The sequence below is a fragment of the Ovis aries genome, chromosome 5, assembly GCF_016772045.2.
Source record: "Ovis aries strain OAR_USU_Benz2616 breed Rambouillet chromosome 5, ARS-UI_Ramb_v3.0, whole genome shotgun sequence".
Lineage (NCBI taxonomy): Eukaryota > Metazoa > Chordata > Mammalia > Artiodactyla > Bovidae > Ovis > Ovis aries.
Window position 1 is genome coordinate 23,838,273 of NC_056058.1, and position 20,186 is coordinate 23,858,458.

The window sequence follows — 20,186 nt, forward strand, 5'->3', positions numbered from 1 at the left end:
AATTTGATTGGAAAAAATTAAAGGTGTAATAGGGTAATAATCTGTTCCAAGGCAGTATATCTTTAAAAACAAATATTCTTCCAGACTACCACATTGCATGTAGGTATCTAATGTATGCATACGAGCATAAACCTAACACAGTCCCACTGACCAGAAAGAAATCCCATGTCTTCAAACAGAAGTTTCCCACCTGTCTGGTATAGTCTGGTCCTATGCATCCTTTCTAAATTTGATTTGAAGAGGTCAAGCTCCCCTACACCCCTCATTCCTCCAAATTTAAACATGTGACTGATGTAGCCAGCCTAAAACTTCACCCTCCTATCAGGAAACATTGAGTCATTAAATAAAATAGCATTGTGGTTTCTGGGGAATACAGGAGAGAACATTTTTCACTTTTTCTACTTTGGCACCAAGAATTTTTTGTAACAGGAACAGCTGCACCAGTGTCTATAGCTGACTGACAATTGTTTGCAACCTCAAGCTCTCCAATTCATCTTGTGTTGACAAATCTCCATCTGCTTTGTTTGACAAAGGAGTGCTCAAAATTTCTCTGTACATTTCTCATTTCTTGGAAGGACGTATCTTCCTTCTCCGCTCTGGTCTGGGTTTTCTTTTTTTTTTTTTTAACCAGTATTTCCAAAACAGCACATTCTCTTCTGGTGATCATAACAGTTTCCAAGGTTAACTAGGAAACCTTTGAAATTGATCAAGCTCTAATTCCCATGTGCCTTGTCTGACATTTAGCTGGTGCTTGCCCTTTCATCCAAACTCTCTGGATACAGGAGCCAGGAGACTTAAAAAAATAATAATAATAAAGCTATTCCTAAGGGATGGACAGAAGGAAGGGAGCACCATTTCCTGATAATAGTATAATTCCAAAATTAGTCTCAGAAACAAAGGAGGGAGGGGGCCTTGACATCATTGAATTCCCACAGCTGGTATAGCTAGCAAATACTGGCTGTCACCCAAAAATTTCAGAATGGATCTTCTTACCCTTTGTTAATTATAAAACAAATAGGTTTCCAGACTTTTTGTAAGGGAGGGCTTAAATATGCAGTTTGAAAATGATAGGGAGAGAAAGAAGAGAAATTTTGTACTTTCCTCACAAGATAAAACTGATCTTCAGTTCACTTGGCTATCTTCGCCAAGTTTATGAACTTTACCTAAAATAGATTAAAGGGGACAGTGAGAGGTTTGTTGTTTTGTTTTGGTCTTCTGTCCAGAAACTTTTTGCATCTTCTCTCTGGTAATATCCTCTAGCCCTTGACCTTTGGCACATGACCCAGCTGTGGCCTCTGATAAAATCCTGTTGTCTTAGGCACAACAGGTGATGCATGGATAAGAATGTGGGACAACTATAGTCAATCACATATCTTCCTTGAGATCTCTGTATCAAATCTGTGAGAAATAAGTTATATTCCCTTTGTCATCAGTTAGTTGCTTAGTCGTGTTCGACTCTGCAACCCCATGGACTGTCGCCCACCAGGCTCCTCTGTCCTTGGACTGTCGCCCACCAGGCTCCTCTGTCCTTGGGGTTTCCCAGGCAAGATTACTGGAGTGGGTTGCCATTCCCTCCTCCAGGGGATCTTCCTGACCCAGGGATTGAACTCAGGTCTCCTGTGTTGGCAGGCGAGTTCTTTACCACTGAGTGAGGAAGACCTCTGTTGCCTTTAGTTCAGTACAAATTAAGGTTCTTTGGTTGCAAGTATTATAAGCCTAAGCAGACTGCTTTAAGCAAAAGAGAAGCTTATAGGAAGGATATGAGAACGCTCTCAAATGTTGAAGGAATGCTTAACAACCCAACCTTGTGAAGTTTGTCAGATATCAGAAGTTCAGAGACAATTTCTTCAGGGGGCAGGGCCAGACCTACAGGATGAATTAGCTCTAGATTTTTTCTGCCCTTCTTCATTCAACTCAGCTCAAGATTCACCTTCCTGAAAAAGCGACTGTGATCGGCTCAGTTTGTCACAGGCCGTTTCCTGAGTCAAGTAGGAAAGGGACAGTGTGACTGACAGTCCCAACAGACCAGAGAACAGGAGAGGCATAGTTCCCCAAAGGAAAACCATGCTTCTGTTACTAAAAGAAAGGGATGTTGTTCCGAGCAGGCAGAAACTGATGTTCACTAAAGATTGACAAGTCAAGGCAGCCCGAGGATCTTTCCTGATCCGTGCCTGCAAGAGGTCAGATGGGGTCAAAGAAGAGTCCAGAAACTGTGCTCAGCCTCACTGCCAGCCTTAGCAGCTCATACATTTCTTTTGTGCTTAAACTAGTTGCATTTTGGTTTCTGTCACTTGCAACCAACAAAGTCCTGAGTGACGCCTAGTTTTCACATGAGTTATTTTTAGTCCTATGGGTCTCAACAATGTCCTTTTGAAAATTAGAACCACTCCAGATTTGTACATAAGGAATAAGAAGGATTTTTAGGGATCTTTGTGCAATAAGATCTCTAAGCTTTTCAGGGACGCCTAGGAAGTTGTTTATCCTTGAGGGAACTTCTGAAATCAATGAGAAGGCATTGGCTTTGGGGTTCTATTCCAGGAAGTGGCTTCATTTCAGGAAGAACTCAGTGGACAAAGGAAGAGGCAACCTGAGAGGTAATCTCTACATGAGACAAGGGATTATAAAGATAAATATAAGCTATTTCCATGAGGTAAATACAAAAAAGCCTGAGGAACTTGTTACACTTAGAAAGCACACCTTGAAGTTATTATTCCTATTCTCTCATGGTCCCCACTGTTAATTTTTGGTGGTTATTGTTCTAGATGTAAAATACCCCACCAAGGAATAGCTTCTTTAGGAATTTGGTAGGAGTGCTTAAAAGAAAGTTTCTTTCTGCAAATGTAGGGAAAATTATGTGGGTGGGGAAATCTCCACCTTTTGTTTCCCTGAGCTCTTGTCCCTTTCCAGCAAGGCAGTAACACCCTTGGCAACAATAGGGAAGTGCAGGCTGCCTCTTTGTGTTTGACCAAATATCAAACCAAGCTTCATGCAGTCTGATGCCATGGGTGGTGAGCAGAGCTTATAACAAAGTCCCAATGGTTCAAACTGTGAGAGCCCAGAGTCCTCCTTGTTACTGTTTTAAGAAATTCTAGGTAGACTGGTAATTAAAAAATCTGTGTTCAGTGGTGAAAGCAGTGTGTGCAGAACTGTTGGTCAAGTAATTGACTCCTAGTCTGAGGAACACCAGCCTTTCAGAGAGCTGAGAGACAGTAGAAGAGGAGAAGGATGGCATTGTTTAAAAAACTAGACACAAATGGACAGCTATTCAAGACTAGTCTTCCTCCAATAAACAGTAACATGACTGGCTCTCTGAAAGCTTGGAATTCTACCAAGGCAAGATTTTATTTAGGCCCAAAGCATTCTCATTAAAACATACTTACACTTGACAGGGTGTTACATCCTTGCAAGGATTGTTTTAATCACTGTGTTTTCCTAACTGAGATAAAAGTCTCATAACATGAAGTTCACCATGCTAAACATTTTCAAGTGTACCATTCGGCGGTCCTCCTATACTGACAGTGTTGTACAAGTGTTGTCGCTACCTTATTCCAGAACATTTTTACCACCCTCAAATCCCATTTTTCTTAACATCTAGTTGCAATAGCAGTTTTTGTCCCAAGAAGGTTTGGAAAAGGAGTAATAAAAAGGAGAGGGGGTTTGGGTTGTGTGCCTGGGGATGGACATCGTGATAAAAGATACTCTTTAGAATGCTGGTTAGAGTTGGCTCTGGGCTTTTGTCAAAGAGATATATCTCCTGGCTTTCATGATGGTATAGGGCAGCAAGTCCTATGCTTAAAATTAATGAGATAGTGTTTAAAAGTAATTTTATGTCACTGAAAAGTCAATCCTGGGACTAGCCTCCGTCAAAACTGTCTGGCTCTGCTCAGACCCTGAGTCCTCGATAAGCTTGCCCTGGGATGTACCTGTACTACCTGGGAGTGTCATTGTCTCCTTGTTTGACTTGTTCTTTTGTTATTAATTAATTTTCGTTGCAGTATAGTTGTCTTACAATGTTGTGTTGGTTTCTACAGTACAGCAAAGTGAATCAGCTGTACGTATACGTGTATCCCCTCTCTTTTTGCCTTTATTTCCCATTAGGACACCACAGAGCACTGAGTAGAGTTCCCTGAGCTATACAGCAGGTTCTCAGTTTTATACATAGTTGTATACATAGAGTATATATGTCAATCCAAATATCCCAATTCATCCTACCACCCTCACACTTCCCGCTTGGTGTCCATACATTTGTTCTCCACGTCTGTGTCTCTATTTCTGTTTTGCAAATAAGATCATTAGATTCCACATATATGCATTAATATGTGATGTTTGGTTTGGGGGAGTGTCTTCTTAATGAGAGTAAAACCAAGAAATGACTTAACGTTGACACGGCTTTCAGTGGGACATTGGGAACTGGCCTGTAGGATAGAGACATACCTTATTTGATATACCAGCTGTGCATATTAAGAGAAAAGAGTTAAAAGGGAAAAAAAATCCAGAGGAGTGCATTCCCTTTAGTGTGCTAGCTTGAAATCTACAAACCAGGTCCTGAATGTTCTGGTCAAGGATTCAAGCTTTCATCGTAGCAGGTGACTTGATGCTGATGTGCTAGGACTCAACTCACTCAGGTCCTTTACAAAGTAATTTTCTGCTCCAAAACCAAAGGAGGCAGATTGTTTTGAAATCTAGCCTTAGATTCCTGCATACTAATGTTTACCAAAAGATGAACTCAAGCTTTGAATGGGTACAATAGGCATTTCACTGAATTCTGTGAGTAAATTAAGCACTTCAGGTGCCAGCTGTGGGAAAGAGGCAAGGAATCAGCCCTGGACTGTGATTATCTGCACAAAGTGAAAATCAACAAACAACACTCAGACTGTAAGTAAGTTTCCTGCTGTGCCAGTTTTATAATAAAGGTGTTTTTCTTTTCAGTTGAACTTTCCATTGACTTAAATCATTTATTTCCTTGGAGGTTATTTAAGTATGAAACCAGTGAAATCATTTTTATGTGTTTACATGTTTAAAAAAAAAGTTTGGTAGCTCACTGCTCCATCAAATTTGAACCTGCTTAAAAGTATCCTTAGTATTCTACGGCGTTCCTCTGATCAGAAGAGTTGAATGGCAACCTTTTATATAGTCTTACTTAGAAAATGAACCAAACTGAAAAATTGTGCACATTTGCATAGAAAGAGATTCTAATTTATTTGAATCCATCTCATTAATCTGCTTATTATAACTGTAGGCACTGACTTGTAACTAGAGAAGAGAAGTAGCTTTGTGTTAATCCAGATAACATGTAATTTAGTCAGCCCTTTTCCCCTCTTGCAATTTCACTTGTTACCATAAAACTGAACTTCAGAGTTGGCAACTACAGTCTCACATGATGAAGGCTGCAAGGAGTCTCCTTTCCCAAAGTGGTTTACTCTATTACGGAGACTGAAGTTTTACCATTGGACATTAATTTCTTGAATCATGAAGGTCTTTTGTTCATCAAGAATAATCCACTTAAAAAGTGCAAATACTCGTGGATGGGTGATTTTTTAAGCATATTATGATATTTTAGCTTGATCACTAGCTGAGAGTAGGTTGGACATGTTTCTTTCCTGCAGCAGGCTACCCCTTCCTGTAAGACAGTGACCCAGTGTCTTCTCCCAGTCCAACCTTGTACTTCTGGGATCCAGCAGTCACAACATCCTCCTATCCCACCCTTAGTTCCTTCTGCCCCTTCATCCAATGGTTGGTGCATAACCAAGCTTGTCCAACCATACTTCCCCACCTCCAGCTACAAAGATAGACTCACGGGCTCAAATAAGCACCCAAGCCAAGCCAAGACTAAGTACCTTCTCATACTTTTCCTAACTAAAGCTGGTGGGAAAACACTTTTTTTTTTTCTTCTCTGGAGAAGAAATAAGTAGGGCAACCCTTGGTTGCTTGTGGCTATGTTTTCAGTGTCTCCTGACATCCCTCTTGAGGAAATGAAAGTCTCACTGCAGAGAGAAGCAGAGAGACACAGAATTCCCTGATGGGATTTGAGTCCCTGAATCTATGAGACTCTAAGGCTGAGCGTGCCCTTTCTTAGTTTGTTTGTGTTTGTGCCAATAAATCACCCTTTCTTATAATCACCCAATCATAAGCTATTATGATTGAGGGTATCTGTCATTTGCAAACAGAGGTCTGAAAACCAAAAACAAACATTTTATTAAAGGACACAAGATTAAGCAGGGAAGGAGTGGTGTTCTGGTTAAGGAATGTGTGTGGGAGGTGGGTCAACCTTAATTGTTCGTGGTTAAATGGGAGCCATTGTGTGTTAAAGTTACCTACATCTTTTCAGACTTTACTTTCAAATCAATTGAGAGGTAGGGCATGGTGACCAAAGTCTCTGAGAATAAGAGCTCATGTTACTCTGGGGCCACAAGAGCCTTGATAATAATTTTCTGGGCTGTTGAACACAGGGTTAGGCTGTTTGGAACCCATAGGAGAGTAAAACTGTGCAAATAGACGGTTTAAGAGCTTCAGGCTATATGTCTATCTACTGACCCAGTTTCTCCAACAAATAAGAAAAGCAATACATAGTTTCTATAGGGAGTCAGGGCTTTCATCCGTAATTAACCTTGGAATACTTGACTTTATTTAAATTTATATCTGTTCATAATACTTCAGGTTTTTTTGTTCTTTTTTCCTGCACAGGTAATTTTTCCCTGCTTTAGACAGAAATACAGAGACAAAAGTGGACAAAGAAGCAAAGGTGGAATTTAATGTTTTCTAACATACCCCACAATTGTTTTAGTCCTGGTAACCCAGTAGTATCCTAATTTTTGACCTATCAAAATATCAAAGGGACGAAATCATCCTTAGATAGCAAAGGACATTATTTTTGTCAAAATGAGAGTAACGAATCAGATAGCTTGCAACAAAATCCTTTTTCCCCTAGATTCAAAGTACAGTTGAGAAATTGAGAACTTTTCTCAGATGACCAGGAAAATTTTCTCCAGCATCCTGTGCAATCATTGTCAGCTTCCTATCATGCAGCTGATTTGAAATCTGGCTATGATGCCTTAGAATAAAGACTTTTAAATAGATAATATTCTCTAATGGGTTTTACTCATTTAGGTTTCATGGTGGTAAAAGCAAATTAAGCTATATTGTTCTGTGGAAAGAGAAAACCATGTGTTTCAAGGTGATGGTGTCACATACCATTTCCATCTAGAGAAAGTGCTATTCAAAACTGAAAATTAAAGCCAAACTCATATTAAACGCTTTCCCGTACTGTCGGGATGCTGGGAGTGTCTCACTTTCTACAGCCACGACATCATCTCCTTCCTCCTCCTCCTCTATTTCCACGTTCCTCCTCTTTTTCCATAATTATTTATGAGTAATAGAGGAAGTGAGAGTAAGAACAATTGCCTGTTCCCGGCTTTGCAAGAGTGCCACACATCAAAGGAAGACATTTGTCCCAGGGAACCATAGTTTTGCAGGGATCCACCAGGCAGAGTGAGATCTACTCTTGCTGCAGAGAAATTGCCTCACTGCACCAAAGCTGTATAAGCACCCTGGGGTGACTGCCCAGGCGTGGCCACACACGTCTAGCCTGGGGCCAGGTAGCTTGCGCTTATTCTTGTAGAATCCGTAAATGTACTAATACCTGCTTCAGAGGTTATTCTGAGAATTAAATACACGTGAAATGCTTAACAAAATGCCTGGTGTGTCCTATCAAATGTTAATTTATATTATTGATGATGATGACAATTTGAGGGTCCCTGCCCTCCCCCTCCTCAAGTGTGTTTATCATCTCTGGGAGAAGCCTTGTTAAAACATCCATACCAGAGTGGCTATTAACTTTTTCGGAACCACCCTCAGCCCGTCTTCCCTGCTTATTTCTGGCTGGTTAGCCTGTTGTTAAAAGAGATTTCTTTTCCTTCCCATGCCCGTCTTGGTCTATCAGCCTGTCTACACTTTCAGACAAGCCCTTCTCCTTGCCCCACTTCAGAGACCCACCCCTGGGAGCCTTGGGTCTTCCTCCCTGGGCTCTCTATTTTCCTAACTGCCACCCAGCAAGACACTGATCAGATGTTTCACTCTATTCTTCAGCCCCCAGAGACTTTCCTTGAAGGAACTGCTTATTCATTCCCTGCTTTTCTCACGGCGGAAGCACACCCCGCCTGGAGCTCACAGTTTGTGTATGTCTCTAATCAAGCAGAATGGAGATCAGGCCCGGCCAGCATGCCTCTGGCCTGGTACGCTGCCTGGCACTGTGGCCTTGCTCTCTGCTTTGTTGCCAGTGAAGCTATATGCATCACCCAGGGCCCAGGGCCTGTGTGTAGCTGTCACGTGGTAATACTGACCTCTAGGGGCTAGCTTTCCTTCACAGAGAGTCTTGATCTTCTCATTGAGTTCCAGGACTGTGATAGCAGCCTCTTGCTTAGTTGTTGCCAAATCAGTTAGTAGCTTTTTCAGTTTCCTTTTGTGCTTTAGTTTCTTGGAAAAAAAAAAAAAAAAGAGTTTCCATCACTAGAGACAGATGCATCAAAGGAAGAAAAAGAACTAATGATGTCTGAGCAAACGTAGGCTTTAAAGGCCAGCTAAAAGAAAGAGCTCCGTGTTCACCTAGACCAAGTCCTGTTTGAGGTCCGTGCTCTCCTGTCAGAGCACTGAAACCACCAACAGTAAAAGTCTGCTCTCTGCATCATAATATCTTTCACCCTACTGAAGGGTTTTTATCTGGATCTGAACCTTGTGTATTGGCTGCTTATGTATAGAGGCAGTTAGAAAAGAACTCTAGCTAGCAGTCTGTATTTTGCCATTGAAGTACCAGTACCAAAAGCACCTGATTTTTTTTTCTTCCTGGTCTGTAAGTAGCCTCACAGGAAATAGTTATAGCCTTGTTTCTCTTGTCATTTTCGCCTTAGAGTTTGCATCCAAATAAACTCTAAAGCATTTCCATGAAATGCTGATGTTTATAGATATTTATTATGGTATCTATATAGAGAAAGTGGTCAGGGGTAAGAATATTTTTCAAGAAATTGAAATAGCAAGGACAGGAATTCCTTACTATAAAATAATCTGATTTGTGACATTGAAACCTTTGAAGGAGCTATAACCAAAGGATTCCCGTTGAGACTGTATGACTAGGAAACTCCACTTAGGGGTCTCAGAATGGATTTGTCAAAATTGCATTTCTCTGCAACTACAGAGAATCTGTTGTGAAAAGTGCTGTGTTGGCATTTTTGTGGTGCTGCCTTTCCAGTGAAAAGCTCACCTTGCCAAGTCTTTGTGGGCTGGTAATTAGGAAGCCCAGAAAATAAATGGCTAACATTTCTTATCGGCCATAAATCTTGAGATAGTGAGAGGAATGGTTTTTGCTCATCAGGGAAGACAGTGTTCCCGGATCTTTAAAAAGAGTAGACTCAAGCAGCAGGAGATCACTCTTTGTTTTGAGAGTAAAGCCAATAAAATCAGTTTATCAAAGACAGGATTAGATAGTCATAGACCTCAAGATTAGGACTTCCTGAGAGCTTAATGAATGGCATATGAACTGATAAAAGAAAATGCATCATTCAAAGGAGAATGGTGGTCTTGAAACTTCACTGAAGAGTGGACGTGGACGTGGGCAAAGTTCACTCAGCCTGTCCAGGGGAGAGGTGCCCTGAGCCACAGCCATTCTACTAGAGGGGTAGTTAGCATTCATGTGCTCATTTCATAATGCACTAGTTATGAAGCATCCTTTTGGTGTAGGACACGGTGCTGGCCAGCTGTTAAAAAGTGCTGATAAGATCTCTGCTCCATGTCACTAAGACCTTACTGTCTTTCTGTGACTCTGTTCACCCAAACCCTTCATAATTTGCGTATTATGCAGCTTAGTTCAGGGAGAAATCGAGCTGATGAAGCAATGCAGGTGCCTAAGTATTTGATAGCTGTGTTTTTCACAGTAAATTCAGTTGCTTTGAGACTCTATACCTCCCTCTCTTGTAAGTTGGTTTCCATCAGCTTATTCAGAGAACCTTGTCTCTCCCAAGTCTATGGTGCTCACACCTATGGAGGGACCTTTCCTGATGCTGCTTCAAGACCAGTTCCATGCTCAGATTTTTCACATTTTCTTTTACCATTTAGAACTTTGGGGGATGGCAAGTGGGAGGAAGTGTATAGAAAGGAAGTTTTCTTTTCTGTAAGAAAAGAAAGTGGAAAGAAAGAGGGAAAGAATGGTAAGAGGAATTCAGAAAAGAGTGCTAATGAAAAGTAGCAAAAAAGAACTGAATAATATACATGCTCAAGTGTTAGGAATTCAGTGTACTGATGAACACTGTTTACACTTAAATGTGTAAGAAAGTAAGATGGGTTGATGGATGGATCAAGAAACTGATGATAAGTGATAAATAGAAGACAAAGTGTCAATTGTAGTGTCTAGCTATGAAGAATATGGGTGTTTACTATAAAATTACATCAGCTGTTCTGTATGCTTGGAATTTTACATAATAAAACTTGGGGAGGAGAAATAACTAAGGATTCAGTTTCCTTACATTGTCCCTCACTTAATTCTTAATAGATGGCATTCAAATTCTGAAATTATGCCACAACTATTCATAGGCAGATAAGTATCCTTCCAGAACCTTTTCTCAAAGTGGGCATTGACACTAAATAAACAAAGCAAAAATAAATGCAAGTTAGTGAGAACTGATGGCTGATCACTAGGAGCTGGTATGGTGTCACCAAGAAAAAGCCTTGGCAAGCTACATTTCCATTCTAACGAGATGGCTTGATGGAGAGCATGCAGGAACTCAGTGAAAAGCGACAGTTCTCAAAATCACTTAAAATTTTCAGTTTTCCAGTTAGACAACTCTTTAAAAACAATTCATTTCCAGACCACCTTTTTGTCATTCTCTTATGATAATTATATATTTTCTGTCTCTTATTATTGTTATAATGTCTGTATATTTTCCTTATGATCTGAGAAACTGAGGATATTTACTTTGGAGAAGACCATATATCAGGGGATTATGATGGTTGACTTCCGTTATCTAAGGGGCTATTCAAGATGAGAGGAAGTTGAGTCAAACACTATTGTTCCAGAGACAGTGTGCAGAACAACGAATAGAAAACATGAGCAGGCAGATTTTGGCACAGTATGAGAAAGCACCCTCCAACAGTTAGAGCTTATATCCATAGCAAGATAGGATATGTTCTAGCAAAGGCCTCCTGCTCAGGGCACGATCAAGCAGAATCAGGATGAACATCTTCAGGCAGGCCCATAGTAACCTCTGGGGCCTGGGTCAAGAGGTAATCGGAGGTCTGACTCAGCCCCAGCTCCATCCACCCCTAGCTGCCACCAGTCCTCCTGGGGCACAGCACTTGAATGAATGGACACCTCGGCCTTTGTAAGTCTCTAAGGTGAATATAGCTGTCAGGGACACTTTAGAGATAATTCTGGTATTTGTGAGATGTTGGTTAAGAAGGCTGGTAGGTCCCCCAGAATTCAAGAATCATGGGACTCAAAGCATGTAACATGATTATTTAGCTGAAAAAGAAAGGGAAGAGGGAATTTCAATTAAAAGTTGAATAAAGGACCCAGATTGGTTGCTCAAGATTTCTCCTGGAATCTTTTGGTTATTCAGATAAATTTTTAAATGGTTTAGGGTTGTTGTCTTTTTTTCTTTTATCCAGACAGAACTACTGTATGCTATTAATTCATAGCTTCAACTAAGCCCTTTGGGCATTTCTGAAAATTCAGTTTGCCAACATGTTTTTATTAGTCATAGACATCAAATGATTTCAGTAACAATAATATTTTCCTTTGCTTTTTTGGCATTCTCTAGCCAGGCAACCCGAGTGTTGTACTTGAATCTCCTGCACTCTTGTTATGGTCTCCCTAGTAACTAGGTGCTCCCCTCAGTGATTACTGAAAGGATAGGAAGGCTTTATAGCTTAGAGGTAAATTCCTATTACCTTGCTCTTTTCCTACTTCTCCTACAGGGTGGACAGAGGGAGGAAATCATGTATTTGTGCAGTGTTTTGAAAAGGAAATATTTATCCATATCACATTGCTGAATAGCTTACATTATACCAAGTCAATGGGATTTAGGAATAATCAGGGAACTATTTATAGAAGAGTTACAACACAGAGTTGCCAGCATGGTTTAAAATTTCTTAGTCTTTCCACACACTTCGAATCATGGCCTCAAATTCTAAAGCTGGACCTTGTCAATTCTTGGCCATGAGAAATTAGGCCAGACATGACATCGCCAGACCTTAGATGCCATTTCACAGAGTTGGTGGGGATTAAATGACATAACACATAGATGACAGTACCCAATGCTATGCTTGTAATGAAGTGGAATGTCTGTCTGGTTTTTGTCATTATTCCTTGAAACATACCAAGGATAGTCTAAACTGGCCACTAAAACGCTAAGGATCTTCTCTAAAGAAGATCCTTCTCTGTCACACTTTACAAAAACTGTACTTCAGTGAAAGCAAGACTTGTGTCTTTTCTTTCTTCTCTTCCTTTTTCTCCCTCTAAATTAAGTTTTCTGCATGATTGCATTGATCTCTTCCTCACCTGTATGGGTAGACAAAACTTAATGCCCTGAAACAGACATGCAGATAGCTTTGATCCAATCTCCTGCCAGAGCTGGCCTGATGCCTAGGCATAGTAGGTGGCTGCCTTCCTGGAACGATATGAGGGTACTCTGAAGCCTGACCTCTTGCTTCCCATGGAATCTCTATCTTTGGCCTGCCAGAGCATAGCTTCTTCCCACTTTGAAATCTACCCCATCCAACCCACCTTCATTCACTTAGAGAGCAGATGTAACAGATGGGTTTTATCTTCAGGTGGCCACTAAAAAAATGCTTGCTACCAAGAATATATAAGAGAATGATCTGAAAGCAGAAGTATAGATAGGTTTCTCTTTTCATTTCTCTTCTAACAACCCATCATTAATAATGCAACTCTTACAAGTGATAATAGCATGTGGATATAACTCAGTTTAAAAATCATTTTCACATGTCTTATTTTGTTTTGTATTTATACTTCCTCCGGTGAGTATTTTAAAAGTTCAGGAGTGATAAATCTGTGCCATGTATGTTTCTTCCTACTCTATGGCAAGCCTTTGACTTGGGGATTCTTTCACATTGGCTTGCGTATATGGCTTCTTAATCCTTAACCTGCACTTCCAACAGCACTGCTCATTGATGAAACCTAATTGTCAGCTGTATTAGTGTCTCTGCTTTGTAGGTGAGAAAGCTGAGGTCCCAGAGAGCTTGAGTAGAGCTAATCATGCCCTCTTAGTAAGGAAGTAGCTAAATTGACTAGAACCGAGGTCTTTTGATTCCAGAGGCTGATTTTCCTTTTCAATGCTAATATGAAGCTTCACTAATCAAGAGCACCGTGGATTTGTTAGGTTTGTAAAGGTGACCTTAGATAGTCCCAGTGAGCAGAAGAAGAAAGGCGGTATAACAGACTTGGTAATGAAAGAGTAGCACTGAAGTGCGATGGCAAGGCCTTTATGGCATGGGTTGTCATGGTGTCTTTTGAGAACCTTGTGAAATAAAGGAAAGATTTGATGAACCCTACTAAGGACTGTCTGTGCTAGATGTTGTTCTTAGCCCTCCTAGTGATTCTCATCAGTGTATCCTAAACTGACCCTGAAGATTGTGATCATTATGTTCTGTTGATTTATCTGAAGTGACAAAGAGGGAATCAGATGAATCTTTCTTACAAAATACTTTTAATGAAAGATAAATCACAACTGCAAAATGTAAGTTAGTCTCATTTCATTTGCAGGGGAACTAGCTTATGCACAAACCCTTAGGCCTCATTACAAACTTGACCAAGACCCGGGCCCCATGTGACCACCTTTATAAAAAGTCAAGAGAGTCAGACTTCAGAAATCACAGCTGATACTTTTCAGTTCTTTGTAGTGTCTCTCCTTTCTAAGTAGCTTATTTTATGTTATAACATGCTTAGGAATACATTTTTTGTTTCCCATACCCAGAGGGTTTGGAATGTCTAATAAAAAGAAAACAAAACCCCAGTAATTAGATAAAAATCTTGACTCACTACTGGGGAAGAGTTTACCTACAGTTTTAGCCAAGTCTCATTTCTTTCCCTCTAAAAAATTATTAGAGACAAAGATGGAATTTGCCAGTAGATGTCCTAGTTTCCAGAAATGCTGGAATAAGTGTTTATGTAAGAGAAGGTAAACATAAATACCAAATAGAGAAAAACTTTGTCTTGGCATAAATTCCAATGATAAGGTAGAAATTTTTAACAATAAAATTATCCAAAAGTTGGGATTTGTTTCCCTAAAAGATAGTAAGCTATCCTTCATGTAGTTTAAGGGTCATTGTCAAGAATGCGCCAGAGAAAAGCTAACACTTACTGATCACCTATAATATGATACCATGATCAAGTGGGATTTATTCCAGAGATGCAAGGGTGGTTCCAAATTTGCAAGTCAATCAATGTAATACATCACATTAACCAAAGGAAGGATAAAAATCACAAGATCATCTCAATAGACACAGAAAAAGTATTTGGCAAAACAATGGCACCCCACTCCAGTACTCTTGCCTGGAAAATCCCATGGACGGAGGAGCCTGGTAGGCTGCAGTCCATGAGAACGCAGAGTCAGACACGACTGAGAGACTTCACTTTCACTTTTCACTTTCATGCACTGGAGAAGGAAATGGCAACCCACTCCAGTATTCTTGCCTGGAAAATCCCAGGGACAGAGGAGCCTGGTGGGCTGCTGTCTATGGGGTTGCACAGAGTCGGACACGACTGAAGCGACTTAGCAGCAGCAACATTCATTCATGATAAAAGCTTTCATCCAAGTGGGTACAGATGAAATATATCTCAAAATAGTAAAGGCCATTTATGACAAACTCACAGATGACATCATACTCAACGGTGAAAAGCTGAAAGCCTTTCCTCTAAAATCAGGAACAAGACAAGGATGCCCATTCTCACCATTTAGAATTTCTTAAAGCGAGAAGTGTCTAACTTCTGATCTTGAAGATTTGAGCCATTGGCTCACCCTCAGTACAATTAAGGAAATCAGGTAGAATCACTGAAACTTAGATGACACAGATTTGAGTGCAATAGTTGAAAACAAATGACCCACTTCTAGCATTTTATAATTACATAAGTAGAAGCAGAGTAAAAGGACATAATTTGCCCAAAGTCACAGCTAATAAAATAGAAAAAATCAAGACTCCAGGCCAGGTTTTCACACTTTCCATCTCACTGTTTTTTCCTACTCTATCATGTCTTTTTTTTTTTTTTTGGCTGTAAGAGCTGAAGGGCCAGGGAATGGGTGTATGATTGGAACCTGGAACAATAACCAAGATCCCCAAGTCCTCAGGTCCCATTGTCAAAAATAGCAGTCATCATATAGGTAAACTTCCCTTAAAAGCCTCTTTATACAGAAACACAAAGTACTGGAATCATGCCATTTTACATGATATATGAGGGTCATTGTAGATGATATGAGAGTTACATTTGATAGGAAGAATTTTTAGGTACTTGAGATCCTGCTAACTTCAAAGAAAGAAGCTAGACTAATCAACTTGCTTTCATATAGCATCAGGCTATGTGTACTCAAACAAATCCATTTCTGAGATTAACGAGTACTGCTGGTACGTTCTTTCTTTATGTGAGTCTAACCCTGGCTTGACATTCTTACCCAGTAAACATTAATCAGGCTGACAACTGAGATTTTTGAGGAAGAACCTACGGTGCAATAAATAAGTTTTCATTAGCTGAGCACAGCACAGAACAAAATTGAGTGTTCAGTAGATATCATGAAAAGAAAAAGTAGCCAGTGCTTGCTCAAGACAAATCTACTTTTGGGGCTTACCATCCCAAATCACACCCTGAGAACAGAGGGAAAAGCGTGTCGTCACACCTAACAGAGCCTGCTAGGAAGCTGTTTTTCAGTCCAACCCTCTCTGGAGACAGAGAAAGCCCAAGAGGCCAAAGCTGTATATGAAGCAATTTCAGCTTGTCAGCCCCACCTCTATAAGTGTTGGTAACATTGGCAAAGAGGCATAATGGAAGAGCCCAGAAGCCAGAGGACAGAAAATACAGGTGGTGAAAAAATTCCTATAACTGCTTTATGACAGTGCTGCTAATCTCCTCCAACATGCTTATAAAAATAATGAACAGCTTTTCCTCTGCAGTGACTTTGTAACTGGGCAGATACTTGTTTTGTTTTCTTGTGCTCAGCACTCCTTTTGAATTGACTAAGGCTGCCTTCTGGGAAAAAATTGGTAGCTATTGGCCATCTGTGACTTATCTTGAATCATAATGCAAAGGCCTGTGTTTATGGACTAGAAAATTAAGTTCCTGAAGCACCCAATTGCTTATATCATCTTGAAGGGTTTTCCTGTGTGGTAAAGAACCGAATTAAGTTAACCTTCCCAAGAAACATCTGTTTCTTTCAGAAACCCCACTCTTCTCTAAGAGCGGTGAAATTACAGGGAATATAGGCTCCGTGAGGATAACTTAACACATCATGAGGAAATCTAAGTAGAGAAGATGAAATTATCATCAGAGGAGAAATGGTTCTCATATAACATGAAATAACTTTGTACAATGTTTAAGAGAAATTAGAGAACACGCCACAGTGGGAAGATCTTTGTGATGTGTATTTTCTCCCCATGAAATACAATGTTTTAAAAAACCGTTGCTTTCTTAATGCAAAATTGAAACAGCTTTACGGCAGAAATTTAAGGTGAAGTGGATTTGACCTCATATAAAAATGTATTAATATTTATAATGTGAAAAGTAAGTGTATGGGTGAATGTTTGTAAATTGCCTAGTGGCATTGTATTGACAGTGCTCTGATTATTTTAGGATCTTCATTCTTTATAAGTAGAACCTCTGAGATGGTGATCCTTGTCAATGAATTATCAAGCAAAGGGCTTTACAGTGATATCTATTGGTTGCATATTCTATGGGTGCAATTAAATAAGCAATTTGTCTAGTCTTTAATTTTTAAATTACTTTAATCTGGTATATGTCTGGAAACAAAAATAATTTCATAAACAGTAAGAATCTGAAGTCAAATTTCTCCCAAAGAAAATCTAAAATTTCCAGTGAGGCTTATCGCAAGCCACGTTTGACAGTTAATTTGACTATGGGCATGTAAATGCATATGGGGAAATCACCAGGAATTAAAGCATCAGTCGAGCTTGACTCCTAGCACAAGGTGTGGTTTGTCTTTTTAACTCTGTCACTTGAAATGGAAGAGTCTCTTGAATGTTAAATTGGTCAGACAACACAAATTCAAGTGGAGAGAATAAAGTAATGAAGCAGTTGTTAGGACATGACAACAGAATCAGGGATCTTCGTTCACATTTGCTGAGACTAAAAGGTCTAAAACCTAAGGCAGTGTCTAATAGTTCAGTAATTATTGCTCCCTGAGCATTCTCTTTTCTTGATTTTCCTCTTCTCAGTTCCTTCTTAGCTATCCACGATAAGAAAGAGGAAGTCACATGTAAGACAGACTCAAAGAGGATACCAGGAGCCACTAAAATTGTGTCCTAGCCTTCAGTTAGAAAAGTCGAGTTCCTCACGAGGCTGTAGGTATGTACAGTTGATGTACATATTCAGTTGCTCCGTCGTGTCTGACTCTTTGTGACCCTTTGGACTGTAGCCCGCCAGGCTCCTCTGTCTATGGGTCTTCCCAGGCAAGAATACTGAAGTGGGTTGCCATTTCCTTCTCCAAAAGATCTTCTTGACTCAGGGATTGAACCCATGTCTCCTGTGTCTCCTGCATTGCAGGCAGATTCTTTACCTACTGAGCCATGAGGAAGAGCAATAATATGGTAAAGACTGGTTTGGAGACCATTTGAGGAGTTGGATATTTTGAGCCAGCTTAATATAGCAATGTTGGGATAAGATTTTTTTTTTTTTTGCCACACTGTGTGGCATGTGGAATCTTAGTTACCTGACTAGGGATTGAACCTGTGTCCCCCACATTGGAAGTATGGAGTCTTATCCACTGGACCACCAGGGAAGTCCCTAAACAGTTGATATTCAAATAAATTTCAACCATACTATCTTGATAACTGCAGATATAACCCAATGATCAAAACTGAAGTGATTTAGAGTTCATTTGTCCAAGAGATGCAATGCAAGGTCACTTTGAGGGTATCTTTGCAAAGACATTTTATAGTCCCCTCCTCAATTCTGTTCATATTCTTGATATCTTGTGAATGTGTACTGATGATGCATGTGTGATAGGTGACCTTTCCTCTAGTATTGGTGACACTGTAGTCTGTGTATTTGATGACAAGAAAACCCATGCTTCCAATACTGCAATAGAAATTTTCTTTGCTTTCTTTAGCTAAAACTTTTCAATTTGAGATCATCAGCTTAGTTTCTCCCTTAGGGTTTTTGTGCAGTTTCTGTTCTTGACCACCAGGGCACCCTATCTCATAAACCTTTAAAGAGGACCCCCAAGAAATAGCACTGGTTTGCCACACCAGAAAACTTCCATACTAAAAGGTGTCAGTCTTGCTCTGTGAAGGTGACTCAAAATTTGGAAAAACATTAGGCAATATTTGTAACCTAAATTTAGTTCCACTCCTTATATTCTAGCTGTAATTTTAGTTAAACTTTTTTGGTCTTGTCCTCTATTATTTAGACAAGCTATCTCGTTCATGTCATGAAACCACATGTCACAGATGGTGAGATAGGCTATTTGATTCATGTAGAGTTACTTTCAATAGTCCTTAAAACAAAAGTTTAATTTCAAAATCTGATGTATATGAATCGACTTTTATGCATGCAACATGATGTTGCAAAGGCATAACCCACTGAAAGAGGCATTGTGAATAATTATGCAAAGACTCAAGGCGGGGGTTCAGGGGGGGAAGGTGTGGCGGTGATGGGAACTTTTGCTATGTAGATATTTGCAAGTTTCAGGCTGCATACTGTAACAAGTTTAGACAAATGTCTCTGCTATAAGACAAGTCATCAGGTACGGACTGTTCCTTGGTTTTGTTGGACTCAAGAGTTTGTCTCTCTCATTTCACTCTCTAGCAAGGTACTTTCTCTAATTCCATTAAGAAAGCTAGCAGTGAAAAGATTTCACATGAATCTAAACTTCCAAACAGCATCTTTAATTCGTCTTGGAGTCCTGTCTGGTACACCTCTAAGCCTGCTCCCATCAACACACCCTTGTCTGTGAGATAGGTAAGGATAATGAATAGGGAGGGAAATGGGTAAACTGGGCTTAAAGCTACTTGCCTCATCTTTTTGTAGAAATCTGTGGTGTCATACTTTCCAGAGTCTGAGATTGATTGTAAGATTTAGAAATAATCAGATGAGATGTTCATCAGCAACAGGTTAAGATTTCTCAAGTTAGACAAATGGTGAGTTGTCTATTCTGGTCCTGACCCAGAAAAACCCACAGGAGCCATATTAGACTTGAACTTCCGGGTCATCCTTAGTAATAATGGGGACAACATTGGCTTCATGGAAGATCACCGGATCTGGAAATGTCATGGCCCCAGAAATGCACTCTTGGGACACCTTGGACTGAATCTGATCCCCTGCCCCCAGCTCCCAGTTAAGAATGAATACCAGTCAAGGTTCTGTGAAGCTGAAGTTCAGGAGATACGCAACAAGTAAATACTTCTTGACAATCTAAAAGAATGAATAAGGCCTTCCCTGGTGGTCCAGTGGTTAGCACTTGGTGCTTTCAAGGCTAAGGATCAGGGTTCAATCCCTGGTCTGGGAACTAAGATCCCACAAGCTGAGTGGTGTGGCCTAAACAGAAAAAGAATGAGTAGATTGAATAATATGCTCTAGTTTTGCTCAAATATCATGTGTAGAAGTGAAAACTGACATCTGCTTTCTCCAATTTCAACTCTATATGCCTTTTCTAAACTAACAGTATCAATTATTGAGTCACAGATGCACCTGGCTTTTCAACTGAAGGTATTTTTTTCCTTTTAATTGTGGAAAACACACGTGGCATAAAATTTATTATAACCATTCTAGACGTGCAGCTCAGTACTGCTAAATATATGTATATTGCTGTGCAACCAATCTCCAGAACCTTTTTATTTAGCAAAACTGAGACTCTTACAACCATTTTCCCCTCCTACTTTCTGTTCCTATGAATTTGACTACTCTCATACCCTCATATAAGTGGAATTATACAATATTTGTCTTTTTCTTACTGACT

The 20,186-nt window shown here is 39.9% G+C and overlaps 1 protein-coding gene across 3 annotated transcripts in view; it reads right to left on the bottom strand.

Annotated features, from left to right (window-relative positions):
• The window catches only part of CCDC192 (coiled-coil domain containing 192), a 211,798-nt gene that overhangs the window by 51,581 nt on the left and 140,031 nt on the right, over positions 1-20,186 (bottom strand). For all 3 annotated transcript variants that reach the window (XM_027969970.3, XM_027969968.2, XM_060416342.1), the window contains one exon: positions 8,340-8,472. In XM_027969970.3, the coding sequence (XP_027825771.1) occupies positions 8,340-8,472 (133 nt within the window). The remainder of the gene's footprint in view (positions 1-8,339; positions 8,473-20,186) is intronic.